Source organism: Phyllostomus discolor, chromosome 6 (genome assembly GCF_004126475.2).
Source record: "Phyllostomus discolor isolate MPI-MPIP mPhyDis1 chromosome 6, mPhyDis1.pri.v3, whole genome shotgun sequence".
Lineage (NCBI taxonomy): Eukaryota > Metazoa > Chordata > Mammalia > Chiroptera > Phyllostomidae > Phyllostomus > Phyllostomus discolor.
In genome coordinates this window covers 123,301,384-123,316,249 of record NC_040908.2, presented here as the reverse complement: position 1 = coordinate 123,316,249, position 14,866 = coordinate 123,301,384, and the positions used below count along the sequence as shown (strand labels likewise).

Here is a 14,866-nt window from a genome sequence, read left to right as displayed (position 1 = left end):
CACTGTGTGATTGGTTAGATGTCAACACATGAAACTGATAAAGAAATGTTTTATTCTTCAAGACACTGTTATAATATTGGTCTTTGTGTTGTTGTTAAATACTTAAAATAAATCACAAATTTGGCTTTCTGACCTGGAGTTTACTTTGAGGTTTTTGAAAAAAAATTGTGCATTAAATTTTGTTGACAGATAAAGAACTACCCAGCTTTTCCCTTTCTTTTTATTTTATGAAGACTAGTACCTTTTGAATAATTTGTCCATTTCCCCTAAGTTATCTATTATTTTACTGGAAAAAGAAAAAAAGTTGTTTATCATATGTACTTAGTATCTTTTCATTGTTGGTGATATCTTTACCAATATTCCCTATCTTCATTATTAATATAAATTTTGTATTTTAATATTTATTCTTGATAGTATCTAGATAAATTTTTTTATAAAATTCTCAAATTTTATAAAAATTTGAAGGGCCAGGTTTCTGCTTTGTTGATTTTCTCCAATTATGTCAGATATATATCTTAGTGATCTCTAATCTTATTATTTTATTCCTTTCTTTGCATTTTTGACTTAATTCACCTTTTCATTATCATCCTGAAATTGAAATTATATCTTTAGATGGTCACCTCTTCTTATTTCTTAATAAATTAACTTACCCTAAAATGATCTGTAGAGGTACTGCTTTTAGCTGAAGCCCAACTACATAATACACCATATCTTCATTATCATTGGGGTCTGGTAGTCAAAGAAACATCAACTGACTCTTTCTTTTTTTTTTTTTGTATTACACAGAAAATACTTAAAATCTATTTGAGAAATTATTAATAATCATATTTCACACATAACTTACTATCTCTAATATTATGTATTTTAAATATGGTTTATATGCAAAAAACTTTCATGCATTATCTGCATAGAAAAATTTTTCAACATCTAATATGTAAGTTAAATACATGTAAAATAGGTATAATACTATATTAATATGTAAACATTCATGAGCACATGCTACAATGTCTAAAATCTGTTCTTTTATTCTATAGCAAACATAGCAAAATGGGAATAATAATAAAGGTAAAGATAATACATATGTTATGGTGACAGTTTAAAAACTGCAATCCATTCATTCAATAAACATTTACTAAGTTGCCATATTCCTTCCACAGTGCTAGTGACTGGACATATCAATATTAACAAAATAAATGTGCTACTTGCCCTGGTGTAGCTTGGAACAAATGAACTTAGTCCCCAAAGTTGAGCATTGAGCCAAAGGACACATAACAACACCATAGCAATAAATAATTGAAAAGAACCAAGGTGCCTCAGCTGTTTCTTTAAGGACAAGAACATATATAAAGCCTCAGAGACAAAGTAAGAGTAGATGGGACTGAATGATTGACTCTAACACCAAGGGGGATGCAAATGGTAGCCCTTTAGCAATCTAAACTAATCATAATAAAGTTTAAAAGATCCTGATGAAGGGTTATAGTATAACTTTGTTATGCTTCCTCTCCTTGGTCTACTTAACACCTTTTTACTAGACTATTGATAAATAAAGATGAGTATGTGTTTGTTTCCTCCTGAAGAAGCTTTTCCTTAAAATTCGTAACATTTGCATTATTTTCCTTGTCCCACAGGTTTTGAACTGTAGGATTAATGATGTTATATCCAAGAATAAGATGGCAGGCAGTTTAGAATGCTGAAAATAACAGAGTTCCAGACAACCATTCAGTTCGTAACTTCCCAAATATTGACTGACCTTCCTGATTGCATAGCATGTGTTTAGTTATTGGGAATCTGACAGATCTGAATTCCTATCTTTCCTCTACCATGCATCTCCTATATGATCTTGGACAGATTATTTGACCTCCTTGAGAAACACTTTTCTTCATTGATTAAATGAAGGTAATAACAATACTTACTATTATTCAAAATATTAAATGATTCAAAATCGACATCTAGTAGTAAACAAGCCTCAGTAAGTAGAGCAATCTAAATGTACAAAATGTAGGAAAGAAGAGATTAAAATGCTCAGATTTTTGGCTTGTGAAATGTTAAGCATAAAAGTTTATTATGAAGAGGCCATAAGAAGAGGCAGATTTCAGAAGGCAGAAGTGGAATCTAATTAGAAAATGTTGATCTAAAGGGATATTTAGTTTATGATGAGTGTGGAAAGATAAATCCAGGCTTGAGGAGTAAAGTCTAGGTTAAAAGTATGTGTCATTGGGTGTTTGATTTTATCATTTCTTTAAATGCGCAGACTCATGGTATCCGTGCATTGACTATTTCCCAGGCAGGGGAGTAATGTTTGAGTTTCAGAGGTTGTGCACAACATTTGCCACATCTCTCCCATGCCTTGTTATTAAGGACCTCTCTCTAACCAAAACAGTCCCTAATTCAAGGACTAGATACTTATTTCAGGTCCCTACTATTAACCGTCTCTGTGGATTTCCAGTATCAGTCCATGTTTATTCTTATTCCCAGGACAGATCCAACCTGGCTGCAATCTCGAGAGAGTCTAGTGTCCCTGTAGCAGGTGACTGCAGGAGGAAACACATGCAATCCCTCATATATCAGCAGAAGCCTTTGGTGGCAGACAAACTCAATCACCTCTGCCATTTTATGCTTAATCATACAGCCAGTTTGAAAAGTGCTCTCCAAAGTATACACTGTCTGGTAAGTACTCTTATATTCTCATCTATTTGTCCTTTACATTACTTTTATTTTTCGGCAATCAACCACTTAGAGCTTCATACTGAGCAGAGAAACACCTCAGAAGTCACTCCTCTAGGAAAAATTGTTCTCTTCAGTGACTACGTGAATGAACTATTCACCATTCAGGGAATTAGTCTTCAGCAGAATTTACATTCTCCTAAGTTGTGATATTGTTCACTTCAGGTTATTATTTTACAGTCAACACCATACAAAAAGAAAATGAATGCAAATACATATTGGAATGGGAAATAAAAATAGATTCTCTAAGAAAAAACATGTCCAGAAGTAGTTTTTCAAGCTGTGACATCTGAAGATTCTAGTCTAAATGTGGTATGTATTTTTCTAAGTATGATACCCATGTAAATGCTTTGCCCTGTCAAAAGTGCTACATAAGGCCAGAAATGTCAAAAACTGCCTTTCCTCCTGTGAAATTTCCAGATATATACATATTTTGTCAACTCAACATCTTCCTCTCTCATTTCAGGGCCCTCACTGCATCATGTCTATTATCAACACATCACAGGTTGAAGTCACCACCTTCTTTTTGGTTGGGATGCCAGGGCTGGAATATGCACACATCTGGATCTCCATCCCCATCTGCAGTGTGTATGTTGTTGCTCTTCTGGGAAACTGTACCATCCTTTTTGTCATCAAGACAGAGCCCTCCTTGCATGAGCCCATGTACTATTTCCTGTCCATGTTGGCCCTGTCTGACTTGGGTTTGTCCTTATCCTCTCTGCCCACCATGTTGAGGGTCTTCTTGTTCAATGGTCCTGGAATTTCTGCCAATGCCTGCTTTGCCCAGGAATTCTTCATCCATGGATTCACGGTACTGGAGTCCTCAGTGCTCCTGATCATGTCATTTGACCGCTTTCTAGCCATCCACAACCCCTTGAGATATAGCTCCATTCTCTCTACTGTCAGAGTTGCCAAAATAGGAATAGGATTGTCCTTTAGGAGCATCCTCCTGGTTCTTCCCTTCCCCTTCACTTTGAGAAGGTTGCAATATTGCCAGAAAAACCAATTATCCCATTCTTACTGTCTCCACCAAGATGTTATGAAGTTGGCCTGCTCTGACAACAAAATTAATGTCATCTATGGTTTTTTTGTGGCGCTTTGTGTTATGGTAGACTTTATGCTCATTGCTGTCTCTTACTTCCTGATCCTCAAGACTGTGCTGGGAATTGCATCCCAGAAGGAGCAGCTCAAGGCCCTCAATACTTGTGTTTCACACATCTGTGCAGTGATCATCTTCTATCTGGCCATCATCACTCTTTCCATTGTCCATCGCTTTGCCCAGCATTTGTCTCCTCTCTTCAAAGTTCTCATGGCAAATGTTCTTTACCTTGTGCCTCCACTGATGAACCCAATTGTGTACTGCATAAAAACTAGACAGATTAGGGTAAGAGTTCTAGCAAAATTATGCCAGAAGCAGATATAAAAGTCATACAGAGTAAAAACCACATTGAGGGAATGTTTTGGGTAAGAGATTAAGATGAGTTTAGGACATTCCAATATTTGACACAAATAATGATGAATATATTTTTGTTGATATCATCACTTATGTTTTATTTAAGCTATTTACTAATCATGGACATAAATGAGAAATGGATGGTTTTCTCACCCCACAGGTGGCCCAAATGCCAGATCTCATGTTCCTCCTACTCATAGCTATGGGCTAAACAAAGTAGCCCAGGCAGTCAGACTGAAAGTCAACATCTGTAATCTGTGCTTTTGTAAACCCCACCTCTATTGTGAGAAATGTCTCATGATTTCAGGGCAAATCTATACTGTCACAGCATTGCTGCTGGTACACAGCAGGAAGGGAAGGGCCATAACAGGCTGGCCAGTGGAAGGCACCCACCCTGAGCTCCACTGCAGTGGAAATCTTTTTAGAGCAGCAAACATCTCTTTTTTCTCTTGTTCATAGTTTTAGCCATGTGTTTATTCCCCTCTCAAAAAATAAGTGAAAATGACTATACCAGTTTATCATCAAGCATCACTAACGATCAAATGGGGTAAGCATTGGGTATTAACAAATTTATTTTGTTTATTTACATTTGTACATGAGCTCTTAACTCATAAAGCAATTGACCATTATAAAAATTATAAACAATTCATTAAAATGTTCTGGGCACTTCCATCACTTAACTATTTTTAAAGTAATTTTGAGCCATTAAATTGCATTGGTAGCACTTTATCATTCCATCCACTCAACATGCTTTTCTAGCTGAGATGTCCCTCAATAAGTGCACATTGTCAGCATCATCTGTCTTCTGTCCTGCTCCTATATGTTCGATGTTACAATGCAATAACATTTATTAAAAGAAACTGTGATGAGGCTGTTGAATAGCCAGGTTTACCTTACTTTGTGCAATACATATGCTACTAAAATATTGTTCCTAGGTAGCATTTTTTGATAAATTGTTTCATATTTTATATTCTTTTAAAAAATAAAAACCAAAAGTAACTTTTTATACATAAATGGAGATTCCCTAAGCCAAGTGTGCTTGAAATGAAGTACACCTGTAAGAATTGTTTTTAAAATTAGGTAAACACTGAATATGCACATATTTGTTTATGAGCTCATTCACCAAATATTTATTGGCACCTGCTGTGTGCCAAGAAGTGCTCTCCGGAGCTGGGAAGTCAGTAGTAAAAGTGTCAGAGCTCCTTCTTTTGTGGAGATTTTCATCCAGTGGGACAGTCAGAATAAACAAGGAAATAACTGCTCAATATAAACTCAGGTAGCAAAAAATGTTATGAAGAAAAATAATACAGGAAAGAGGAACAGCAAATGGTTTTAGAGACTGTATTTTAGACATTGTATTAGTTTTCTATTGCTACATAATAAACCACCACAAACTTAGTGGCTTAAAGCAACATAAATGTATTATCTCACATTATCCATGGATAAGAATCAAGGCCTGTGTTCACTGGGTTCTCTGTTTAAGTCTCACCAGGTTGCACTCAAAGAGTCATCCAGGGCTGAGTCCTATTCAAAGCTTGAGATCTTCTTCCAAACTCATGTGTTTGTTGGCAGATTCCATCCTTGCATGCATGGAACCCATGGAGGCAGAAGGACAATGTCTGTAACGACTTCTTCTGCTTTAAGGGTTACTCTGATTATGCCAAGCCCACCCAGGGTAATGTCCACTCAGCCAAGGGTTAGTAACCTAATTATGAGAGTTAGATTCTCATTAAATCACAGGTTCCACCTGCACAAGGAGAGTATACCAGGGGGTGAGTATCATGGGGTCCACCTCAGAATCTTACCTACTTCAGACAGAATGGGTCTGGGAAGGACTTTGCATGTTGGTTACTTTTGAGCAAAGACCTGGAAAAGAATCACAGACTGAGCCCTAAGTTGAGTAGCAGAAAATTTACAAGTACATAGAGACTGGCTGTTTTTTTAAGATTTTATTTCTTCACTTTTAGAGAGGGGAGGAGAGGGAGAATGAGAAGAAAAGAAACATCCATGTGAGAGAGAAACATTGGTTGCCTCTCAAACGTGTCCCTTGAATATGTGTCCAGCCTAGGACCAAACCCACAACCCAGGCATGTGCCCTGACTGGCAATCTAACCAGCAACCTGTTGGGAACTGCCCTGCCTGGTATCAGAAGTTGTAACCCTCACCTAGGCTAAGGCTGAGGGAATGCCCTTGGACCTGTAAACCAGCAAGAGACAAAAGCTTATCTCCCTGGCAGGAATGCTGCTTCTGCTGCTTCATTCACAATCAAACCCCAAAAAGCTTGGTCAGTTAGCCAAAGATGGGTAAGATTCCCCAAGAGGGAAACAATCTAAGACTGGCACGATCACGTGGGAGGCCCCCAAAAGAAGGACTTTGGGGGCTACAGCAAAAGGCGGTGATGGACCCTAGCTCCTCGGCTTTGACATAGCCTGAGTTCTCATTGTCTGGGAGGAAATCTCCTTATCTCGTGGTTGCCTTAGTTCCCTTGCTCCACCTAAGCCTGAAACAATGACAGGGTGGTGCAACTCTGTGCTAAAAATGGCAGGTTCCCCAGGTGATCAGGCCTAAGAAAGAATATGTAAAATCCTGTGAAAACCTGCTTTGTTTAGAATGCTCTCAGTTGAATGAGGAGGGTCCAAGGAGGAATTTAGTTTGTTCTTTAAAGTTTTATAGCTCTTTGACCCTGACTCAAAATAGGTCCTCAGACTTCCTTGTTATCTAATGTTTGATCATTACTTCCTAGCAATGAGTAATGAGCTTTTACCTGAATTCTTATGCAAACGAACCCAATAAAAGGCCTCTCTGGAGGGGAAACAGCGCACTCTCCCCACCAGGGAGGGTGGCCAAGTGGTGCACTCCCCACGTGAGGAGTGGCCCTGCTGTTCCTATTCCCCCACAGGACCTGGTTGTCTCTGTGTATGTTTTTCTCGCATTTCGAGCCATCCACAGCGTTCCATGATCACTGCTGGCTGGTAACCCACCCATCAGCAACCCTTCCCTTGATGGATTATTCTCAACCAATTGTGTCACACTAGTCAGGACTGGGACTGGCATTGTTGACTCACATTGTATTTCTATTTTTTAAATACATATTTTATTTAGTATGTTCTTACATTTATCACATTTTCCCTCATTTAACCTTTCTCCCCTGCACAGGACCACCCACCTGGATGCCCCCCAACCTTAGTTCATGTTCAAAGATCATACATGAAAATTCATTTGCTTCTGCATTTCCTATACTATTCTTAACCTCCCTCTGTCCATTGTCTACCTACCATTTATGCCACTTATTTCCTGTAACTTTCACCCCATTCTTCACTCCTTTACCCCAACAATAGCCCTCCATGTGATCTCCATTTCTGTGATTCTGTTTCTGTTCTAGTTGTTTGCTTAGTTTGTTTTTACTTTTGTGTTTTTAGGTTCAGTTATTGATAGTTGTAAGTTTGTTGTCACTTTATAGTTCATAGTTTTGATCTTCTTCTTTCTCTTAGATAAGTCCCTTTAACATTTCATATTATCAGGGCTTGCTGATGATGAACTCCTTTAACTTGACTTTATCTAGGGAGCACTTTATCTGCCCTCTATTCTAGATGATAGCTTTGCTGGATAGAGTAATCTCAAATGTAGGTCCTTGCTTTTCATCAATTTGAATACTTCTTTCCAACCCCTTCTTGCCTGTAAGGTTTCTTTTGAGAAAGTGGCTGATAGTCTTATGGGAACTCCTTTGAAGGTAAACTGTCTCCTTTTCTCTTGCTGCTTTTAAGATTCTCTCCTTATCTTTAACCTTGGGTAATCTACTTATGATGTGCCTTGGTGTGTGCTTCCTTTGGTCCAACTGCTTTGGGACCCTCTGAGCTTCTTGGACTTCCTGAAAATCTATTTCCTTTGCTAGTTTGGGAAAGTTCTCCTTCATTATTTTTTCAAAAAAGTTTTCAATGTCTTGATTTTCAGACTCTTCTCCTTCTGGCACCCCTGTGATTTGGGTGTTGGAATGTTTAAAGCTACCCTAGAGGTTCCTCAGACTCTCCTCATTATTTTGAATTCTGGTTTCTTTACCCTGTTGTGATTAAATGTTTATTTCTTCCTTCTGCTCCAAACTGTTCATCTGAACCCCAGTTTCCTTCTGTCACTGTTGGTCCCCAGTATGTTTTCCTCTATTTTGCTTTTTATAGCCTTCATTTTTTCCTCTATTTTGCGACCATACTAAACTAATTCTGTGAGCATCCCAATACTAGTGTTTTGAACTGTGCATCTGATAAGCTGGCTATTCCTTCATTGCTCAGTTGTATTTTTTGAGGAGCTTTGATCTGGTCTTTCATTTGGCCCTTTTTTTTTTTTTTTTTTGTCATCTCAGGGTGCCTGTTACATAGTTAGGGGCAGAGCCTTAGGTATTCTACAGGGCAGAGCAACCCTGTCTCTGCCTTGGCATGCTGTTTGGAGGAGTGGTCTGAGTAAAAACAATGCCAGTTGTTAACCTCTCTGCCAGCTTTCACTCACTTCCACCACTGCCCACAGGAAAATTGGGCCCTTCTGGGGCTGATTCCCAGGTGGGTGGTTTTGTGTATGTTTTAGGACCCTTTGGGTCTCACCAACTAGCCCTCCTGTGAGGCTGGGAGTTTCTCCAGCTGCCTTACTCCCCCACAGGTTTTTTCATTGAACCTGTTTTCATTGAGAAGTTTTGAGGCTTTATTTCCCGACATTGGAAGTCTGGGTTGCATGGCCTTCCCTGCTCCCCAGATGTTCCTCCCTGTTTGCCACAGGCAAATGTGGGACCACCCACTCCACCATCCACTGCCTTGACCTGCCCTGTCCTCCAGACTCAGCCTTGCTGCAAGTCCTCTCTGACTTTCCTACCAGTCTGGATGAATGTTTCTTGTTTAACTCCATGGTTGTCAGACTTCCATACAATTTGATTTTCTGTCATGTCTCATTGTTTTTAGTTTTTAAATGTGTTGTTGTCCTTCTTTTGATTGTGTAAGGAGGCACAGTGTATCTACCTATCCCTCCCTATTGGCTTGAAGTCTCACATTACATTTTATTGGTCAGCACTATGATAGATACTGAACAAAGGCTTTCTACAAATGCTGAAAACAAGCAGTATGTGCATTCTTATTTTACAAATGAGAAAACTGAGCTTCCCTAGTGTTTGCTAACCCTCTCAAGTTCACACATTCAAAATGTCCTAAGACCAGGATGTGAACTTAGGTAAGGAACAGAGCTGCAGAGCAAGTTCACGAGAATCCAGCCTGTGCTACCTCACAGGGGACACTCAAGAGCACTCAGTGCTGTGTTTAATGCTCCACTGTCACCATTTTGAGATTCTTGATAATTTTATCTTAGATCTTGGGTTTACAAGTGAGGTCCAAGAGGACAATGGAGCATGCACATAAGCAGAAGGGATGCGCAAATTATGAGCACCTGCCATTTCTTGCCAACCCACTCACATATGGGAAGGCCCATGGCACAGAATTTCAGTGGATTCATGGTGGTGAGAGTTCAGTGGGACTCAATACAAGTACAAGATAAGCATGTCCTGTCTACGACTAAGAAAACAGATGTGCTGACAGCCTGAGAGGCTACATTTTCATGTGAACCAGATACCTTTTGGGTATCTTTGTCTTTTGGGAACCAGTTGTCTTGAGCCACCCAAGTGGCTCAGAGAGGGACAGATACCAGGAAGGGAGTATGAGAGCACTGAAGAGTCTGCCTAGGAAACTGAGAATGTGTGAGAATCCTAAACTAATGACTCATCTCTAATAAGCCTCCTCAAAAAGCAGCACATTATTCTAGTACAGCTTTCAGGAAATACTCCTCCTTGGAGACAACATAACCAAGTGCAGTTTGAAATCTGGGACCAGACTTCTGTGTGGTGATGTACCTCAGTAGGGAAGATGGCTTGGGATGTGTGGGGATCTCACTCTAGCAAATACCACCTTGGCTTCGCTCCATGGCTGCCTGAAATGCCCTGGGGAGAGCTATATTACAAAATGAGGTATAGATATATGTGAGATGTATTCTGGAGAAGGATGACATATTATACTTTTATTATTCATTTACAACTTACTGAAAAAACTAAAATTTGCTTTTTAACATTCAGGGAACTAAGTCTAAAGGAACTTTTAAGCTGTGTACCTGGGTTCATGTAAGTTGAATTTGAGGACATATATGATCCTGAGTATTAATGTCTGCATACAAGCAAAATTTCCACACAATATTTTAGACTTACAAGGTAGTAGACATGATGAGACCCAAGTCAGGGTCTCAAAATATTGAAGTGGAACACAGGTAGTATTTAGGTTGCAGATGAACCAAGCAGAACATTCTTTATGGTAAATACAAGGTATATGAAAAAGTGCATTGGAAAATAGGATGGCAGTGTAGGGCAGAAGGACCTGGAAAAATGTGAAGTAATTGATTATATACAAGAGAAATGAGTAAGTCTCTTGCAATATATGAGAGGACAATATCAATCAAGAAAAGAACAAGGTAGTGTAATGAGCAATACCCTGGATTCTACTTTATAACTAATAGCAAATCTAGTGATCAAGAATTGTTGTAAAAGCACAACACATTTGTTAACTTTATATTTATTTACAGTATATCCATTAACACTTGGGAATATTTATATTTTTTAAATGACACAAACACATTATCTTCAACAAAATTTCTTTTATGCCAACACTAAACATCAGACAGGCACTTTTACACTGAAATGTATGCATTTTAATTTAAATATTACCTTTATTCCTTGTGTCTTTCTACTTGTAAACTAACATTGACCCTCTGGGGCTAATGATTCCCTCACTCATAACCAACACTTAGGACACAGAATTAGTGCCAGAGGGAGACAATCATCCATGTTCAGTGCTTACCTTTATTTATTTTATTTTAGTTTTCCATTATTTTAGATTCTTGTTAAAAAAGGTAGTTTATGTTTATTCAACAAATAACAATTAAGAACCAAATGACCCAGAGCCTCAAGGCATTTCAAATAAATATAAAATATGCCCTGCCACAAAAAAGTCTCTAAAACTAAAAATAGATATCACTAAGTGAGCCATAATTACTATGACTGGAATATAAATGGCACAGTGGGCAAGGAGAGGGCTGAACGTGGTAATAAATGTCCCTTTGAGGCCAGGATTACAGTGTTGTCACTATTATAAATGACCTGTCCCACACTTCCTCAATTTTCTCTTTACTACATGGGGAAAAACCCACATAATCAATTTTCCTATTGCAATTCATCAATTCGTTTCTTGGGGAGTTATATCAAATGTCATGCCTTTAAAGCCAGAAAACACACTGGAGCTCGTGCCCCCTTCACATACCAAAATGAATAAGCAGAGACAGGGGTTGAACCTTTACCATAATGGTAAAGGTAAAAGGTAAAAGGTAAAGGTACCATAGCACTTTATTCACATGGCTGGCAATCTGAAAAGATGGTGGGTTCATGCCCTAACAGACCATCTTACATTTTCTTTCAAGGACAGATGTTTACAACAGAAAAAGAAGTGCTATGAGTCGTTTTGGAATTCAGGGAAAACTAGATTTTAAAAATGTAGTATTCTTGCCCTGAGCAGTTAGCTGTTCCCAGGAGTGGGTGGTCTTCTGTCTCTCCCTGGAACAAAATGGCCCAGATGCCTCCACTTGTTCCCCAGGCAATAATCTTTAGCAGTGCCCCAGGAGCTCAGCTATCTTTCCCAGGAGCCAGGATGGGCCTTACATTTAGTTTCTTAAAGAAAAGCTTAGGACTTCCGGCAAGATGGAGGAATAGGTGGACGCACCGTACATCCTCGTACAACCAAGATTAGAAAACCAATAATTTACAACAATAATTTACTATCAGAATAACACCCAGATCCGGCAGAGGATTTATCTGAATGGAAGTCGGGCAGCCAAGAAGTTGAAGTAGACGCGTTCATCCGGACTGGTAGGAGAAGACAAGACGGGGGGGGCGCGGGGCTGGCTCGGGTCGGCGGCACGTGGAGGTCGGGGGAAGGTTTGGCGCGAAATTGGCGCAAAAGCCATCTGGGGGCGCAAGAAGGCAGCGGTGATCCCTGAGTGCACAAGCTGCGGCTGGCAGACCCAGAGGGGTAGCGATTGTGGACCAGGGCAGAACTCGCGGCCCAGAAGCCCAGACAAGGGTCTGAGTCCAGGGGAATGGAACTACCGCCATTGTTTTCTCCCACCCCGCTCCCGCCCCGCCCCCACATATAACGTCACAATCTAGCGACTGGGGTGGGAGCCCCAGTGAGCACCTAAAGCTCCGCCCCCCACTGTAACAAGAGCAACCAGACTGGAAAAAAAAAAAAGGGAGAGACAGGGGAAAAAAAAAATATGTTTTCAACAGAGCAGATCAGTCCCCCGGGACTCATCCTTTTGAGCAACCAAGAATTAGCCAATCTATCAGATGCACAGTTCAAAACACTGGTGATCAGAAAGCTCACGGAACTGGTTGATTTTGGACAAAATTTAGATGAAAGAATGCAGATTACCATAAAACAGATGCAGGAAGACACGCGGAGGAGAGCCAATAGTGAAAGGAAGGAATCTGAGTCTCAAAACAATACAGTGGACCAGAAGGAAGATAGAATCAACCAAGCAGGAAAGCATGATGAAATAAGAATTCAAAAAATTGAGGAAAAGATGAAGAGCATCCAAGACACCTTTAAACATTCCAATATCCGAATTATAGGGGTACCAGAATAGGAAGGGGAAAAGCAACAGATTGAGCACATATTTGAACAAATAATAAAGGAGAACTTCCCCAATCTGGCAAAGGGAACAGTCTTCCAAGAAATCCAAGAAGCTCAGAGAGCCCCAAAGAAGTTGGACCCAAGAAGAAACACACCAAGGCACATCATAATTACATTAGCCAAGGTAAAAACAAAGGAGAGAATCCTAGAAGCAGCAAGAGGTAAGCGGACAGTCACCTACAAAGGAGTTCCCATCAGACTGTCAGCTGATTTCTCCAAAGAGACCTTACAGGCAAGAAGGGGCTGGAAAGAAATATTCCAAGTCATGAAAGACAAGGACCTACATCCCAGATTGCTCTATCCAGCAAAGCTCTCATTTAGAATGGAAGGGCAGATAAAGTGCTTCTCAGATAAGGTCAAGTTAAAGGAGTTCATCATCACCAAGCCCTTACTTTATGAAATGCTAAAGGGACTTATCTAAGAAAAGAAGATAAAGAAAAGACATGTATAGTAAAAGGACAGCAAACTCACAAATATTAACAACCACACCTAAAGCAAAACCAAAAGAAACTAAGTAAACAATTAGAACAGGAACAGAACCACAGAAATGGAGGGCACATGGAGGGTTAGCAGCAGGGGGGTGGGAGGAGGAGAGAGGGGGAAAAGGTATAGAGAATAAGTAGCATAGAATGTAGGTTGAAAATAGATAGGGGGAGGGCAAGAATAGTACGGGAAATGTAGAAACTAAAGAACTCATAAGTATGACACATGGACATGAACTAAAGGGGAAAATGTGGGTGGGAGGGGGGTACAGGGTGGAGGGGAGAGAAGGGGCGAAATGGGACAACTGTAATAGCATAATCAATAAAATATATTTAAAAAAAGAAGGAAAGAAAACTAAAAAAAAATTATTTCCATGTTACTTACTTTTTAACCATACAGATTAGAAATTTTTAATGGTCATTTTTTAAAAAAATGAATTTGGGGTTTTGTGTTATGTTTGGAGAGAGTTTGAGGTAAAAAATGGGTTTCCATCTTAGTTGTTGTTTCCCCTGTAAATGACTAGGCAGTCACTTCCATTCCATTTATTGAATAATCTATTTTTTAATCACTGATTTCAACTACGTCTTTATCATCTGCCAAATTTCAATTTGTATTTGGGTTTATATGCAGACTCTCTCCTGTTTTGTGAGTTTGTCTATCTATTAATGCATTGTACCAAAGTGTTTCAATTATTGTAGATTTACAATAAATACTTTAAAATATAAAAAAAGAAAAGAAAAGCTTAGCATATGCATTACTTACTAGACTTATAACTATTTGCCTTAAAGTAAAATTCTCCAACTCTTAAGTCCCCTATCACCTTTATCATATCCTGAGGGCTATGCTACAATCTGAGTGTGAATTTTAAGGCCCCCTCGAGAGTAATTGTGGAAATCATTATGTTTAGTACCCCAAACAATAAATGCAATCAATGCTATATAAATTTTAACTCTGGTTCTGCTATAACTTTCAAATCCCTTTTATCTAGTTAATTCATAAAATCTTAGATTTAGACAGCTAAAAATAGGTGTCTCCTTGCTGCTCTTGTCCAGATATTCTGCTGCAAGATGACAATAAAGTAAGCAGGAATGAAAGGGCTTAATTTAACTTAAAAAATAAAAAGAAAGGAGATTTGGCCTGGGGTGGTGAATGCAGCATGCAGTTTACAGAGGATGTCTTATAGAGCTGTACACCTGAGACCTATATAATTTTATTAACTTATATCACCTAAATACATTTAATTAAAAATAAAAGGAAAAAATTGAAAGCAAAGAAAAAAGGCAAGTTTATTTTATTTCCCCTTGTCACTTTGTGACTTGTTAAACTTTTTTTCAAATGAGGCTGGAAATAAACCAGAACTTTCAACAACTGTTTTTCTACCAAACTTACAAATATTCATGTTTTACTAATTCAAGAATCTGTTTTATTGCAGGGCCCTCAGTGTATC

General features: G+C 38.9%; 1 protein-coding gene across 1 annotated transcript; it reads left to right on the top strand.

Annotated features, from left to right (window-relative positions):
* The first annotated feature begins 2,498 nt into the window (after window positions 1–2,498).
* LOC114500384 (olfactory receptor 51A4-like) lies at window positions 2,499–4,147 on the top strand. The gene is made up of 2 exons (XM_028517062.2): window positions 2,499–2,667; window positions 3,191–4,147. The coding sequence occupies exons 1-2, from the start codon at window positions 2,548–2,550 to the stop codon at window positions 4,145–4,147; spliced, it is 1,077 nt and encodes a 358-aa protein (XP_028372863.2). The 5' UTR covers window positions 2,499–2,547.
* The last annotated feature ends 10,719 nt before the right edge of the window (window positions 4,148–14,866 follow it).

Coding starts and splice junctions, on each gene's coding strand:
- LOC114500384 (XM_028517062.2), top strand. CDS start 2,548: ATGCAATCCCTCATATATCAGCAGAAGCCTTTGGTGGCAGACAAACTC. Junction 2,668..3,190: donor TCCAAAGTATACACTGTCTG/GTAAGTACTCTT, acceptor CTCTCATTTCAG/GGCCCTCACTGCATCATGTC.